At 45.3% G+C, this 13,677-nt stretch overlaps 2 protein-coding genes across 2 annotated transcripts in view; one reads left to right on the top strand and one right to left on the bottom strand.

Moving 5' to 3' along the window:
* Positions 1-370, bottom strand: part of LOC109422720 (COMM domain-containing protein 4) — a 47,576-nt gene extending 47,206 nt beyond the window's left edge. Inside the window, exon 1 of the mRNA XM_019697588.3 lies at positions 234-370. Within this exon, the coding sequence (XP_019553133.2) occupies positions 234-236 (3 nt within the window). The 5' untranslated portion in view covers positions 237-370. The remainder of the gene's footprint in view (positions 1-233) is intronic.
* A 168-nt stretch (positions 371-538) lies between these two features.
* Positions 539-4,083, top strand: LOC109422726 (zinc finger protein 436). The gene is made up of 5 exons (XM_019697593.3): positions 539-766; positions 829-947; positions 1,014-2,184; positions 2,247-2,335; positions 2,494-4,083. The coding sequence occupies exons 1-5, from the start codon at positions 644-646 to the stop codon at positions 2,648-2,650; spliced, it is 1,659 nt and encodes a 552-aa protein (XP_019553138.2). The 5' UTR covers positions 539-643; the 3' UTR covers positions 2,651-4,083.
* The last annotated feature ends 9,594 nt before the right edge of the window (positions 4,084-13,677 follow it).

The following is a 13,677-nucleotide window of genomic DNA, read 5'->3' as shown; positions in this document are numbered from 1 at the left end:
TAGCTTCTTTTCACTCCTGCAATTACTCAAATTGTGTACATTTTGTTGGTTACGGCTTTTTCGCTAATTATTACGGAAATGTTTTACCTGAACAGACTTCATCGGGATTTTTTTTTAATGTTCAATGGGGTTGTTTGTTTCACCCCCTTCTCCCCCAGTTCAGATTGCTCTGTATTCGTCCGTATAAGCTATCGTGAATATCTCGTACAATAAATAAGAATGTAAGGACTCACCATATTCTATGCAAAGTCCGTTCACTTGTATCACTTAAAACAACTTATTAACATCTATTCTTTCACTAATTATTGTTACAATCACTAATTATTACAAACTATCACTCAGCAAGAACAAAAACATTCGCTTTGCAATAATTTTTGATACGAATCTACGGAGCAAAACAAACATGCCAAAACGCCGCTGACACCGAACAAATTTTGTTCTGATGTGCGATGTTCGTCGCTTTTGCTTTTGCGCCCATTCGTTCTCGCTTCTCATGCAACGCGTCAGTCAGTACTCACGGGTCACGGCCATCTGTCAGTGTTCTCGTCCTGCAAAGTGAAAACAAACCGACGCTCTTGGTCAGTGCCGTAAAGAATTTCTTAAATTTCGATTTCTGCAAGAGCACACTTCCCGTAACACCCGGATGGACATCGTTCCGGAATCGTGCCGGCTGTGCCTGTCGGCCAGCGAGCCCACCAGTCCGATCTACGAGCGGCTCACCCTGGCGGAGATCACCGAGCTGCTGCACGAAACTTTGGGCATTCAGGTTTGTTATTGTGGTGATCATTCTGGTTTCCTTTTGATTACCGATAAGGTTTCTTTCTGTAGATTTCCAACTCGGAGGAGTACGCCAACATTTGCAACGGGTGCGAAATGAAGGTCAAACTGATGTACACCATCTACAACGAGTTCCGGCAGGCGGATAAGCTGTTCTGTTCCTTCCTGGAGTAAGTACAGTCATGTCCCGGTTTTATCATCATTGTCCTAAACAAGTAACTTTTCTTCACGGACAGCACGAAGCGGTCCGAAATGGCTCTGATCGAGGAGGATAAAACTTCGATCCGCATTGTAACCGTTTTGCCACTGGAAACCCTTGAGGAGGACAAATTGGAGGTTGAATGCGAATTCACAACGGAAGCTACGGATGATGACAAGGAATCAAAGCCCGTACAAAGAACCAAAACCTTAGCAATCTCCAAACAGGAATACGACGACAGTGACGATGAGGATTACGTAGATGTGACCTTTCCGGATCCGGATTATTCCAGCGAGGAAGACGAGAAACCGTCCACTTCGAAGCTGCTGACGTGCCACATCTGCAAGGAATTCAGTGGAACAAAACGTGCGCTGGAAACACATCTTCAGAACGTCCATGGCTCGCTGTTACCGTACTACTGCGACCGATGCCTGGTGGGCTTCGACGACGATTTGATGGCCGTTAACTTCCACTATCAGTCGCACGAACTGCCATTCGGTTGTCTGTTCTGTGAAGATCTGTTCTCCACCGAAGAGGAACTGGATATACACAACAAATCGTGCGTCGGGTACCAATGCTCACATTGCCAGGGGTACTTCCAGCTGGTTCAGTATTTGAAAGACCACGATTGCAAGTCCAGCAAGCATCAGAGGGTCCGGGTTCTGACCGGAATGGTTGGATCCCTTCGTAACCTGAATCGGTACATTCCGCACGTTTGTGGCATGTGCAACGAAAACATGGGCAAAAACGATCGCCTGGCGTATCACTTCGAGCGGGAGCACAACAACTGCCAGCTGCAGCTCTTCAGCTGTGACATCTGCCCTAAGAAGTTCACGATGCTTCTGGCCGCAAGACTGCACCGCATATCGCACAAAACCTCCATCGGCAAACAGCGAAAGCAGGTGGTTCAGGAACGGAACGAGTGCACCATCTGTACGCGTGAATTCCGCTTCAACAAGGAACTGCTGGCGCACATCGAAGCCGAGCACGCCGAGTCCGGAATGGAGTTCCATCAGTGTGGCAAGTGCGAGCGGAAGTTCACGTCGGAGGCGAAACTGCAGAAGCACGACTACAACACGCACCAGGGCAAACAGCCGCAGTTTTTCTGCTCGTTTTGTGGGCGGGTGTTTAACAAGAAGCTAGGACTGAAGGATCACGAGAATCTGCACCGGGGTATTACGGAGTATCACTGCAAAGAGTGCAATAAGGTAAGGGGGGATCGGGTAGTGAGAGATGAAGAATGCGCTTCTAACACTGTAACAATTTGCAGAACTTCACCTACAAAAGTACGTACGATCGCCATATGCAGGTGGTTCACTCCGATACTAAGCAGTTCACGTGCGAATACTGCCATAAAAGGTAAGTCACCCAAGGAGGGAAACGAAACTATAATCTAACGACTTCTCTGAGAAGCTGGAGATCACAACTGACGAACTGCTCACCTATGGCTTATCATACACATGGAAACCCAAATAGACTACCTATTTATATCCATCATCTTTAATTTCCAATTCCAGCTTCAAGCGGAAGCCTACCCTCAAGGTGCACCTTCGGTTGCACACCGGTGAGAAACCGTACCAGTGCGAGTACTGCAGCCGCCGGTTCGTCGATCCCAGCTCGTTCCACAAGCACAAAACCAAGGAGCACGGTTGGAAGAGTAGCTATCATACGTAAGTTATTGGAACTGGGCAAAAAATATGCGTAAGGTATGTAGATCGATGTTTATATTTTAAGTAGCATTAAGGCGTTTTATAGTGTGAATACTCAGTTTTACGTTTACAACTACTGATACCTAGTATATTCAAAAAGGAATAGGTAGAATATCACTTCATGCGATTATATGACGTCTCAACTAGGATAGAGCCTTTTTTGCAGCTTAGTGTTCTTGTTCTATGGGCACTACCAAGTCTTTGAACCCAAGCAGCTTCAATATCTTATTTTGCAGCAGTCCATCTGAGCTAATCCAAGCCTCAATAACCCGGATGGATTGTGAAATTATACACAATATTCGAAACAAAGTTTTTGTACTTACTGACTTACAAAATGCTTGCACGGTATAAAAAGAAATGATGGGCTTGTTCAAATGGATGTGCCAAGATCCCGTCAAAGTATAGTGAAACAGCATTAAAATAACGGAACAGCCAGTTGCTGAATTATGATACCTAAGGCGAAATATGTGAAACAGAACTTATTGCTCTCGTAAATAGATTTCCTATCGTCGTCGACAACATCGTAGTAACTATCTCTGCTTAGAATTCTTCGAATGTTTCCTAAAGTATTTATTGTTTCCCACTGCAGTCGTCTTCTAATTCTAATCTCTTTTTCGAGTGCAGGAAAATAAATTTGAAAGTGCATCAATTTGCTTTATCCCACCTCATTGCCTGCAATTCGTACATTAGATTTCATTCGGTAAGTGAAACGTAAACATGTTGCACTTATCGAACGTCTACTGTAGTTTCGTCGGAAAACCATGTTCTGGAGTTATCTGCCAAAGCTCATTCATTTTCATTACTCTTACTTCAGGTCGACATATAGCATGGCTAGTGTCTCTAGCAGGATGTGACTCCGCTTGTTCGTAAAACGGCTTCCCCATGCTACGGCTCAGGAATTGAAGTAAACCGTTATTATGTAACCCGCGGTTACAATTTCGTTCTAAATTTATGTACATCACTGTGTTTTGAATCATTTTAAATTGTTATTTTGTTATTTTTATTTGATTTGTGAAATTAGTGTAGGGAAATAAAATCGCACATATTGTACCGGTGAGGCATTTGACCCCCAAGCTCCCCCATCACATGGCACACATCGATCGAAACAGCAGCAGAAAACAATTGCATACGGTGGATATGTGGTGTGTGGTGTTTTGTTTAGACAGAAAAGAAAGTTACGGACCGCGAAGCGCAACGGACACAATTTTGATTCCCGTATCAATTGGTCCGGGAAAAGTGTAATCAAATCCCCGTGTCGTTTATTTTCTGCTGGATGGTTGTTCCCAGCCACGTCGGGAGTGCGCATAAGTAGTTCCTAAAAAGGAAAGTGCCGGCCCGCGGTTCGGGAACTAGTGAGTGCTACAGATAGATTAATATAAAAGTTTATTGCAAAATTTATTTATTTATATTTTATTATTTAATTTCATCCGAAATTCAAATATTAGTGGAGGTACCCTGCTTTAGGCCGCCCTGCCGGGTAACAGCAGGTAAGGGCTGAAAGCGTCTCCTTACAATTACCACTGGCTTTCACCCTGTTAGCACGGTCGTCATACAGCATCTGCGTAAACTGCTCGACGACCAACGCGGAAGCGCATAACAGCTACAGAAGAAGACTTCGTTTACTTTGGCAATAAGAAGCCCTCATTGGCAGTAGACGCCAACTCCTGGAAGGGGTATTTACCCGGTGTCCATATCGCAGCCATTTTTCCGGACCCAGTTGCCGTTGCCGGAGGGTACACGGTATGGGCCCGCTATGATGGCGATATCCGTCCCCCACTCAAAAACTGTTAACATAGTAAGCATTGGATTTATATCCCCTCAATAAATCATTCGTTGTTAGTCACTACACCTGGTCAGACGCTTTTCATTCTATCAGATTATGAGTCCAGGATAGCTCTTACCGACTGGTGTAGCTTAGCAACCGGCCAAACAACATGCCGAAAATTGATTTTTTTTTCCTCAAGAAGTCTGCTAATTTTTTTTCATCTGAAGCATATCCGTGAGAAGATCTGGAGAAGAGTTCCTGTCACCACCAGCAGCTCAAGATGGATTTCCAGTCGAAGACGGACTACCGCCAAACGGTTCTGCTCAAGCTATCGGTTCCGGCAGCCAATGGGAAACCAGGAAGCAAGAGTGTACGACCAGCGAGTTCCGTTCAGCAGTGCGTCTCATCAATCCCTAGAGAAACTGAAGAGTCGTGACGATTACGCGGCGTGGGCGGTCGGAATGCGGATGGTGATGATTAAGGAGGGAACCTGGCGAGCTGTGAATTCCCCGGACAACGTGAAGATCAGCGAGGAACCGTGCCTTAGCGGCAATTTGCCTCAGTATCGAGAGGTATAATTATAGCCTCGTTCAAAATGCCCGGACAGCCAAAGAAGCTTGGCACAGCCTTCGGACCGTCTTCCAGGACAGCGAGAAATATCGGAAGATTAGCCTGCTGCGGAAGTTGATGCGATTGGAACTCGAGGACTGTTCTTCCGTAGAGAAGTACGTGGATGAAATTTTGACCACAAGCTAGAAGCTGCAGGAGATCGGTTTACCCCTCAATGACGAATGGATGTCGCTGATCCTCATGATGGGGCTGCCGAAACGATACGAAGCGATGATCAAGGGTATGGACGCATCAGGTATCAAGTGAACGGCAGACTGGGTGAAGTCGAAGATTCTCCAGGACATGACGATCGAGCCCGGCTCCAGGGCTGGCGGTTCAAGTGGGGCATTAGCGACTGGTCCAAAGCAAGGTAGCAAGAAGAAGGACAAGTCGATCATGCGGTGCTTCAAGTGCGAAAAGCTTGGGCACTACGCGTCGGAGTGTCCACAGAAGTCGACGACGTAGAGCGAGAAGAATTGCCGGTGCATGAAAAAGAAGGCACTCTTGGCGTGCAAAAAGCGGAACTCCCTGGACGAGTGGATATTGGACTCTGGAGCCGGAGACCACATGTGCAAAGACGAGAGTGTTCTAGTTGGCACCATGCAGGTGTCACAGACCATTTTTGTGGCAGACGCTTCCGAAATACCGGTTGTGGCCACGGGGACCGTCGAACTGGATGCTGATGTGGAAGGTAAGTGTTGTAGATTAGATATTTCTAACGTGCTCTGTGTTCCAGACCTCGCAGTAAATCTCCTTTCTGTGAGTTGCATCTGCATAACATTCTCGAAGGAATCGTGTGTGGTCAAGGACGAAACAACGGGAGAATTTATCGCCACGGGCCGCGAGAAGGACGGCCTCTATCAACTGAACCAGGTTGGTCAAACGAGTACGTGTGTGGCACGACCAGCCACCAGTCTGGAGATTTGGTATCGGCGACTGGGGCACCTTGACGTGGACAGCGTGAAGCGATTACCTGGCATGGACATCTCACGATGTCACCTTGTGCCCCTTGTATCGTGGCCAACCATCAGAGGTTACCGTTCAAATCCGGTGGCAGGAGGGCAAGCGATCTTTTCGAGGTCGTGCATTCGGACGTGTGCGGAGCAATGGAGAAGCCTTCTCTTGGCGGGAACAAGTATTACGTCACCTTTATCGATGATGCGAGCAGGATGACCTTTGTCTATTTTCTGAAGGCCAAGAAGGCGTTTAAGGAGTTCAAGGCCTACTCCGAAACCCAGACTGGGAAGAAGTTGAAGTGTCTGCGAACCGACAACGGCGGCGAACATACCGGTAAGCAATTCGAGGATTTTCTCAAGGCGAATGGCATTCGCCACGAGACGACCGTGCCTCACAATCCGGAGCAAAATGGGTTGGCTGAGCGCATAAACCGGACGATTTAGGAGCGAACGAGAAGTCTGATATTTGACGGCAAGTTGGACAAACGATTTTGGGCGGAAGCGACGTCGACAGCCGTTCATTTGATCAACAGATCACCGCCCCTTTCGAGAAGTTTACGGGACGGAAACCGGATCTGTCCAATCTACGAGTCTTCGGGTCAAGAACGATGGCTTACGTGCCGAAGGTGAAGCGTGCGAAGTGGGACCCCAAGTCAGAGCCGTGTATCCTGATCGGCAATTCAGAGTGTTTCAAGGCCTATCGAATGTTCAACCCGAAGAACAATCAAGTTTTCGAGAAGAGCCACAGGGTCCGCAGCAACCGCTTGCGCTCCCCTCGCATTTTTCTCAGCGTTCTACGATGAGGCACAGCGTGAGGGAGCACCGATTCCCAGGCAAGTATGCAGATTTTAAGGTGACTTACAGTGTCTTGCCTCGAAAGTTTGAAACTCCCCAGAATCGACGACGAGATGAACGAGAACCAGGACGAGGACGTGTTTCACAGCACGGGAACTTGGAGAGCACTGCGCTCCCGTCACACTCGAAGGAAGTAGTTGTTGGAATGCAACACGCAACTGGGTACAATGACTGGGGGCGCGCAGTCCATGGCAAGTTGGATGTTTCTTCTGATAAAGGCCACCATCTCTCACCGGAATACATTCCACATGTATCCAAGGACCCTGATACGCTCCAGGAAGCGCTAAGCCGGGATGACCGGGACCGATGGATTGAAGCAATGGAGGCAGAATTCGATGCTTTGAGCGCGAACGAGACGTGGTGTCTGGTGGATCTTCCGAAGGGACGGAGAGCTCTGAAGAACAAGTGGATCTTCAAGGTCAAAATCAATCCGGACGGCACCATAGAGCGTTACAAGGCAAGACTTGTTATAAAAGGATTCTCGCAAGTGAAAGGAGTGGACTACAGCGAGACGAATTCTTCCGTTGTCCGCTACGCCATCATTCGACACCTCCTTGCGCTGGCCGCGCAGCTGAATCTCATCGTGTACCAGATGGACGCTGTGACGGCGTTCCTCTAAGGCGATCTGGACGGTGAGGAGATATACATGGAGCAGCCGGGAGGATTCTGGAACAAAGCCGTACCCAGGAAGGTCTGCCGACTGAAGAAGGCTCTTTACGGCCTTTAGCAGGCCTGCAGAGCAGTGCCTAAAAAAATCAGCAAAATGAAGTTCAATCAGTGCGAAAACGAACACAAATAAACGAATGCGGTCTCCCACCAACATGACGCCGAGAATGAACATGACAAAGAGAAAGCAATACAATGAGAGCGACGCCTCGTAGTGTAATCAACTGTTGCTGAAGTTCTGTTTTGATATTCAGCCCGAGCTCGGTGAATGTGAATATGATTTTTTTAATTTGGAAATAACTTTTTATGATTTTAGGCTATTTAAGGCACGTAAATGTCGATATGTTGCCCTAATTATATTTATTATGCTTGCTTTAGGTAAATGGTATCTACCAGCAGCACTTTTTGCTTTTAAATCGTGCTTAAACCAAAAAATATCAATTGAAGATGAATATGCTGACCTTGAATATCAGTGGGTGGTTGAAATTCAGCAGACAGCGAGGTAATGAATTTTTCATCGCTTGAACTTCAGAGAGTGGCACAAGGGCTGTCGATACGATAATCAAAACAAAAACAAATCTACGACGCAGGAGCCACTGGGCGTCGGCAAGGATGACTGTAATTTGACAAATTAAGACACTGCTGCAGAGTCTTAAGCTGGACCAGAAGCTAAAGCGGATGGGGCTGAAGCGCTCGAAGTACGACACGTGCGTGTATTACAAGATGGAAAGTGGCAAGATCATCATCGTGGCGGTCTACGTCGACGATTTTTTTTGTTCTCCAACGATCAAGGTATACTCGACGAGGTGAAGCAGTAGTTGAGTGACGAATTCCGGATGAAAGACCTAGGTCAAGCCAAGCAGATTCTGGGTCTGCGTGTCACCAGAACCGACGACGCCGTTTCCGTCGACCAGGAGCGGTACATCGACGAATTAATTGCTCGAGAAAGTCAATATGGTGAATTGCAATCCAGTGTCGACCATGCTGGACGCGAATCAGCGACTGCTAAAGACGATGAGCCTACGAAATGATGGGGAACGTGAAAGGATGAAGGAAGTTTCATTTCGCGAGCTGATTGGAGGTCTTCAGTTCATTGCACAGTGCACGAGGCCAGACATCAGGCACGCGGTTAGCGTGGTAAGTTCCTTCTGCAGCGATCCGGGCCTTCCACACTGGGCAGCGGCCAAAAGGATTTTGCGACACCTCAAGGGGACCAAGCAGTGCAAGCTGACATAAAGGAGAGATGTGGATCCAACGTTTTCTGGATACAGCGATGCCGACTGGGCGAACGATCCGGAGTCGAGGCGGTCAGTCAGTGGTTATGTATTTCTGCAGTGTGGCGGAGCGGTTTCCTGGAGTTCCAGAAGACAAGCAACTGTTGCTTTATTGACCACGGAAGTGGAATACATGGCACTTTTTACGGTCACTCAAGAGGCCGTCTGGTGGCGAGGGTTCATCCGTGAGCTGTACAGCATCAACGAGTCTCTGATCATCAAGTGCGACAACAAGAGCTCAATATGCCTGGCTGAGAAGGAGATGGGCTACTCGGCAAAGACTAAGCATGTCGACGTGCGACACCACTTCGTTCGAGAGCAAGGCGTTACCCGGACCCAAGCTGCAAGAAGACAGGAAGTTATTAGGTTTAATACAAATACACACTTAAAGGGGGATGTTAACACAGTAAGCATTGGATTTGAATCCCCTCAATAAATCATTCGTTGTTAAGCGCTGTTTGCAGTTCAGAAGGAATTTTTCGGCCTATCTTGATGCATGAGAAATTTCTTGCCTGAATCGCCCAAGAAACCGTTTTTCTTCGATCACAGTACGCAGTTGCGAAGAAATGACAGTTCAAATGGCAGTCACCGTGGAAAGTTTCTGCCAGGAATCGATCAAGAAGTTTCTTGAGCGATTCCTTTCAAACACCAAACTAGGCTTTAGTCACTACACCTCTTGCTACACCTGGTCAGACGCTTTTCATATTCTATCAAAACTGCCTGTTGCCGAGCTGCGTCACAGTGGTTCAGATTCGGCTGCGTTATCGTCACTGTTGTCAAGTACGGCTCTTCTGAACTGTGGTTTGTCAGCTACGGCTCTTCCGATGGCTGGGCACCTCGGACCTCCCGTCGAGTGCTTGTTATTACGGACTTCTCGGAGCAAATCCAACACGTGGGTACACTCGTGCAGCCTTATGCTTACGGCCTTCGCAGCCGAATCGCATGCACAGCTTGCTCCTGTCAGGGCATTTACAGTCCCATGACTGACTTGTGTCCTGGTTCCAAACACTGAGCCTCCGGTGGCTCGAACAAGGTCAGCTGGCATGCTGACCACCCACCTTTGCTTTCATACTTTGACTGACTTATTTTCGTCCGCCACAGATAGCTGTACCAAGGCCACCTATGTCACTGCCGGGCCCTTCCGTAGCCGAACGGCTGCACCTCGTACTGTGTTCAGTGATCTCATCTAGGTTCCTCACTTTCAGAGACCCCTCCGCTGTAAGAGCCCTTCATCTTGACACCCTCGCCAAGGATCTCTTCCACCAGACTTTTGTAGGCGATGCACTTGCGCTCCTTGTCGCGGTTGAGCTCGATGATCATTTCACCCGTACGAGTACGCAGTACGTCTTCTAGTACTGCGCACGTCAGTTCCCAGATCCACAAGCATGGCGTCGCTCCGCATCGTATTCAAGACGTCCGAGTACTTACTTCATGAGTCAATGGTCGCAACCTCTTATTCTATTCAATCCAGGACAGGCCGGCCTTTTCAGGTTCATCTTCCATGTGTGGCTTCGTGGTCGTGCGGCTAAGGTCACCAAGCCTTTATCGCATCGTGCTAAGGAGCGCGGGTTCGATTCCCGCCGCAGCTGTCAGGAAAAGTTTTCGGCTGTGCCACTGGGCGTTGTATGCTAGTCCGTTGTCTAGTGTCGTGCTTCCTTCAAAGAGCAAATAGCTCACTGGAAGCATTAAACGTGTCCGTGTCTTTTTATTGCTACAGTTGCTCCCAAGAGACTAATCTTTGTATAATCTGAATTTTGAAATACTCGATCATCTCGTGCAATCTCAAATAAAGTTGCTGCATGTTTTAGTAGATTTTTAACTGAACGCTAAGTTCTTAAACTTGCATAAATGTTTTCAATTCGGATGAAAGTTTAAAATATACAGGGGGTGGCCAAAATGTTTGGGATAGGCAACTTTTTTTTCTCCCACAAAAAAGTTCAACATGCTATAACTTTTCATAGAGTGCATCAAAAAATCTCAAATTTTGACTGTTTGTCAACCTACTATATGTGCATCATTGGTACAAATTTGGGCTCGATTGATTTACTTTTCGCAAAGTTAGAACCGTTCGGGTAAAACACTATTTTTCAAACAACTCATTTTTGATCTGTCATATCACGGAAACCAGTGAACCGAATTGAATGAAATTTTGAACGTACACTAACAATATTTAAATGCATCATATACTATTAAAACATAGGAACTTTTAAAACGTTGAAAAAAGTTATCATGGATTTACACTTTTTGGATTTTTCTCGAAAAAATGTGATTTTTTTACATCAATGTCAATAAATTTTAGTGTTGATATCCAAAGATATTCCACTTCTGTGCTCAAGTTACTTCTAATCAGATATATTAGAGCCTATTTAGATTGAAGAAAAAAAACACATTTAGTAATTTTTATGTGGTACAGGTATGTTCCGTTTTTATCAACACGGTCCGCGATTTTCAGTTGACAAAAACGGAATATGTAGTGATAAAAACGGAATAATTTTCTTTGACAAAATATTTTGTAACATTTTTATACAAAATTGGACGATTTCCTGTAGAACACATTCCAAAAGTTAAAATATGCAGTTTATAATGAAATTTAATCGTATTTGTTGTCTTTCAGCACATCTTGGTTGGACAGTTCAAATTACAGTTTTCTGAATGTGACGTCGACAAGAGGTTTTCACCACCATCTTAACAGATTCCTATGAAAGTTTCAACTGGGATACTACTTGATAATTCATGGGCTACAACTCGTAGCGGTGAGTCTACGCCGAATGAAGCATTCGCCTCCACTAGTCTCGGTCCTGGGCCAATCGCTTCCAGTCACCCTCAACGTTTAGAGCCCTTAGGTCCTCCTCAACTGCAAAAAGCCACCGTGTGCGCGACCTACCACGAAGCTGACGGCTCCTATCTGGTTCTCTGTTGAATATGGTTTAAGCTTGTCGTTCCTTCGGCATACGAGCTACGTGCCTAGCCCACCGCAGCCTGCCGTGTTTTATTCGCTTCACTAGGATATTTTTAGAAAATCTTCAGGAAAATTTCTAAGCAATCACTTGTATTTTCTCCAGAATATTGGATTCTCCAAGAAGTTCTTCCACATTTCTTGTAGGTTACCTTGTACCATGCAGCTTGTTTATCTTTTGGAATTCGATAGGGGGTCCTCCATAAATGACGTAGCATTTTTTAGACGATTTTTGACACCGCCTCCCCCCCCCCCCCCGTAGCCTATTTTCCCATACCTATAACATAACTCGTAGCATAATCAGCGGCTCCCCCCTCTCTCCTAAAATGCTACGTCATTTATGGACGGCCCCTAAGAATTTGTGGATAAAAGAGGTTATGATTTCTTCAGAAATTTCTTCTCGGATCTACCTAGATGTCTCTCTTTAAATTTCTCCTGGAGTTTCTTTGGGGATCCCTTCAAATATTCCACCAGGAATTGGAATTTATTAACCATACTTATGCATTATGTTAGGAACAGCTCGCTGACGTTGTGTACGTTGAATGGCCCTAATGCACAAGGTGGGCTAAGAAAATCATTCTGGGATTTAACCTAGGACCTCAATTCATCCAAGAGTTGCTTTGGAGATTCACCAAGATTTCACTTTTGAAAGATAGGAGTTTCTTCGTTTCTTCAAAATATCCTACGGGAATTCTTCCAAGACTGCTTTCTGAAGTCCCTCCAGGATTTTTCTGATATTTCTCCAAAGATTCTTTCTGGGATTCCTTCAACAGTTTTTTTTCTGGAATTTTATCAGAAGTTCTATCTGGGATTCTTTTAAGATTTTCTTATGATATTTTTTTGACTTTGTTTTGGTATTTATGCGCAGTAGAAACATCTACACCTACTGGAACTTTCACAGATTTTCCAATACGATTCTATCTTTCATCTTTGTTATTTCCTCATGATTACTAGATGAGCCAGCCTTGAGCTGAAAATCTCGTTAATAAAGATAATATTGCAATAATAATTATCCCCGATTTCTTATTGCGTTTCCTGGGAATCTCCTAGAAGCTTAGTCTAGTAATCTTCCAGGAATTCTTACCTAAAATCTCCCAGAATTTTCTTCAAAGTTGATGTTCTGTATAGAAATCTCCGGGGAGTTATTCCTGAGGATCCTCCAGAAGTTCCTTGTGGGAATCCTTGAGAAATTCCTTCTAGGAATCCCGTATAATTTTTTTCAAGAAATCATCCAATTGTTCCTCGAGGGATACTTTCAGTATTCATGGGATTTCTGTAGGATTTTTGGGAATCTTTTGTTTCTTCTTGGAATCCTTCAGGAGTTGCTGGAGAAATCCCCAGATCGTTTTCCAAGATCCTAGACCCCTTCTTCATTGATAAGCTTATTTTTGAAAGATTGAACTTTTAATTCACCTAAAGGAGCTTCTGAATTATTTCCTGACGATTTTAAAGAAGAAATCTATTAAGGAATCTGGAGGAATACAAGAATCGCTACTAGAAATTACTGAAGAAAATCAAAATTGCATTTTTGGAGCAAAGGATAGATAAAATTCTATAGTAATCTCCTGTTAGGTTAGCAAATATTGCTGTTTCGATCTTGAAAATTGGGACAGGATGTCAAGGATGACAAGAGAGATCTCTGGTAGAAGTTTGAGCCCCGTCGGAAAGAAATAGCGACCAGGAGAGAAGAATTCAGCACATCGCATAATTTCAAGAAAATGTGTACAAAATCATGTGTATTCTATACCTCCGGCATAAAAATCATTGTAGTAGATGCGATTTCTGAAATTTTCTGTATCCCGTTTGGTACGATGTACCTTGGAAATGGTTTCAGTAGAGTATGAATCACTTAGAAAACCATACATTATACTTTGAAATCACTTTAAAAAAAATTGTAGTGTAGAAATTCAG

Source organism: Aedes albopictus, chromosome 3 (assembly GCF_035046485.1).
Source record: "Aedes albopictus strain Foshan chromosome 3, AalbF5, whole genome shotgun sequence".
Classification (NCBI taxonomy): domain Eukaryota; kingdom Metazoa; phylum Arthropoda; class Insecta; order Diptera; family Culicidae; genus Aedes; species Aedes albopictus.
The sequence above is the reverse complement of the archived record's forward strand: the minus strand, read 5'-3'. Positions and strand labels throughout refer to the sequence as shown.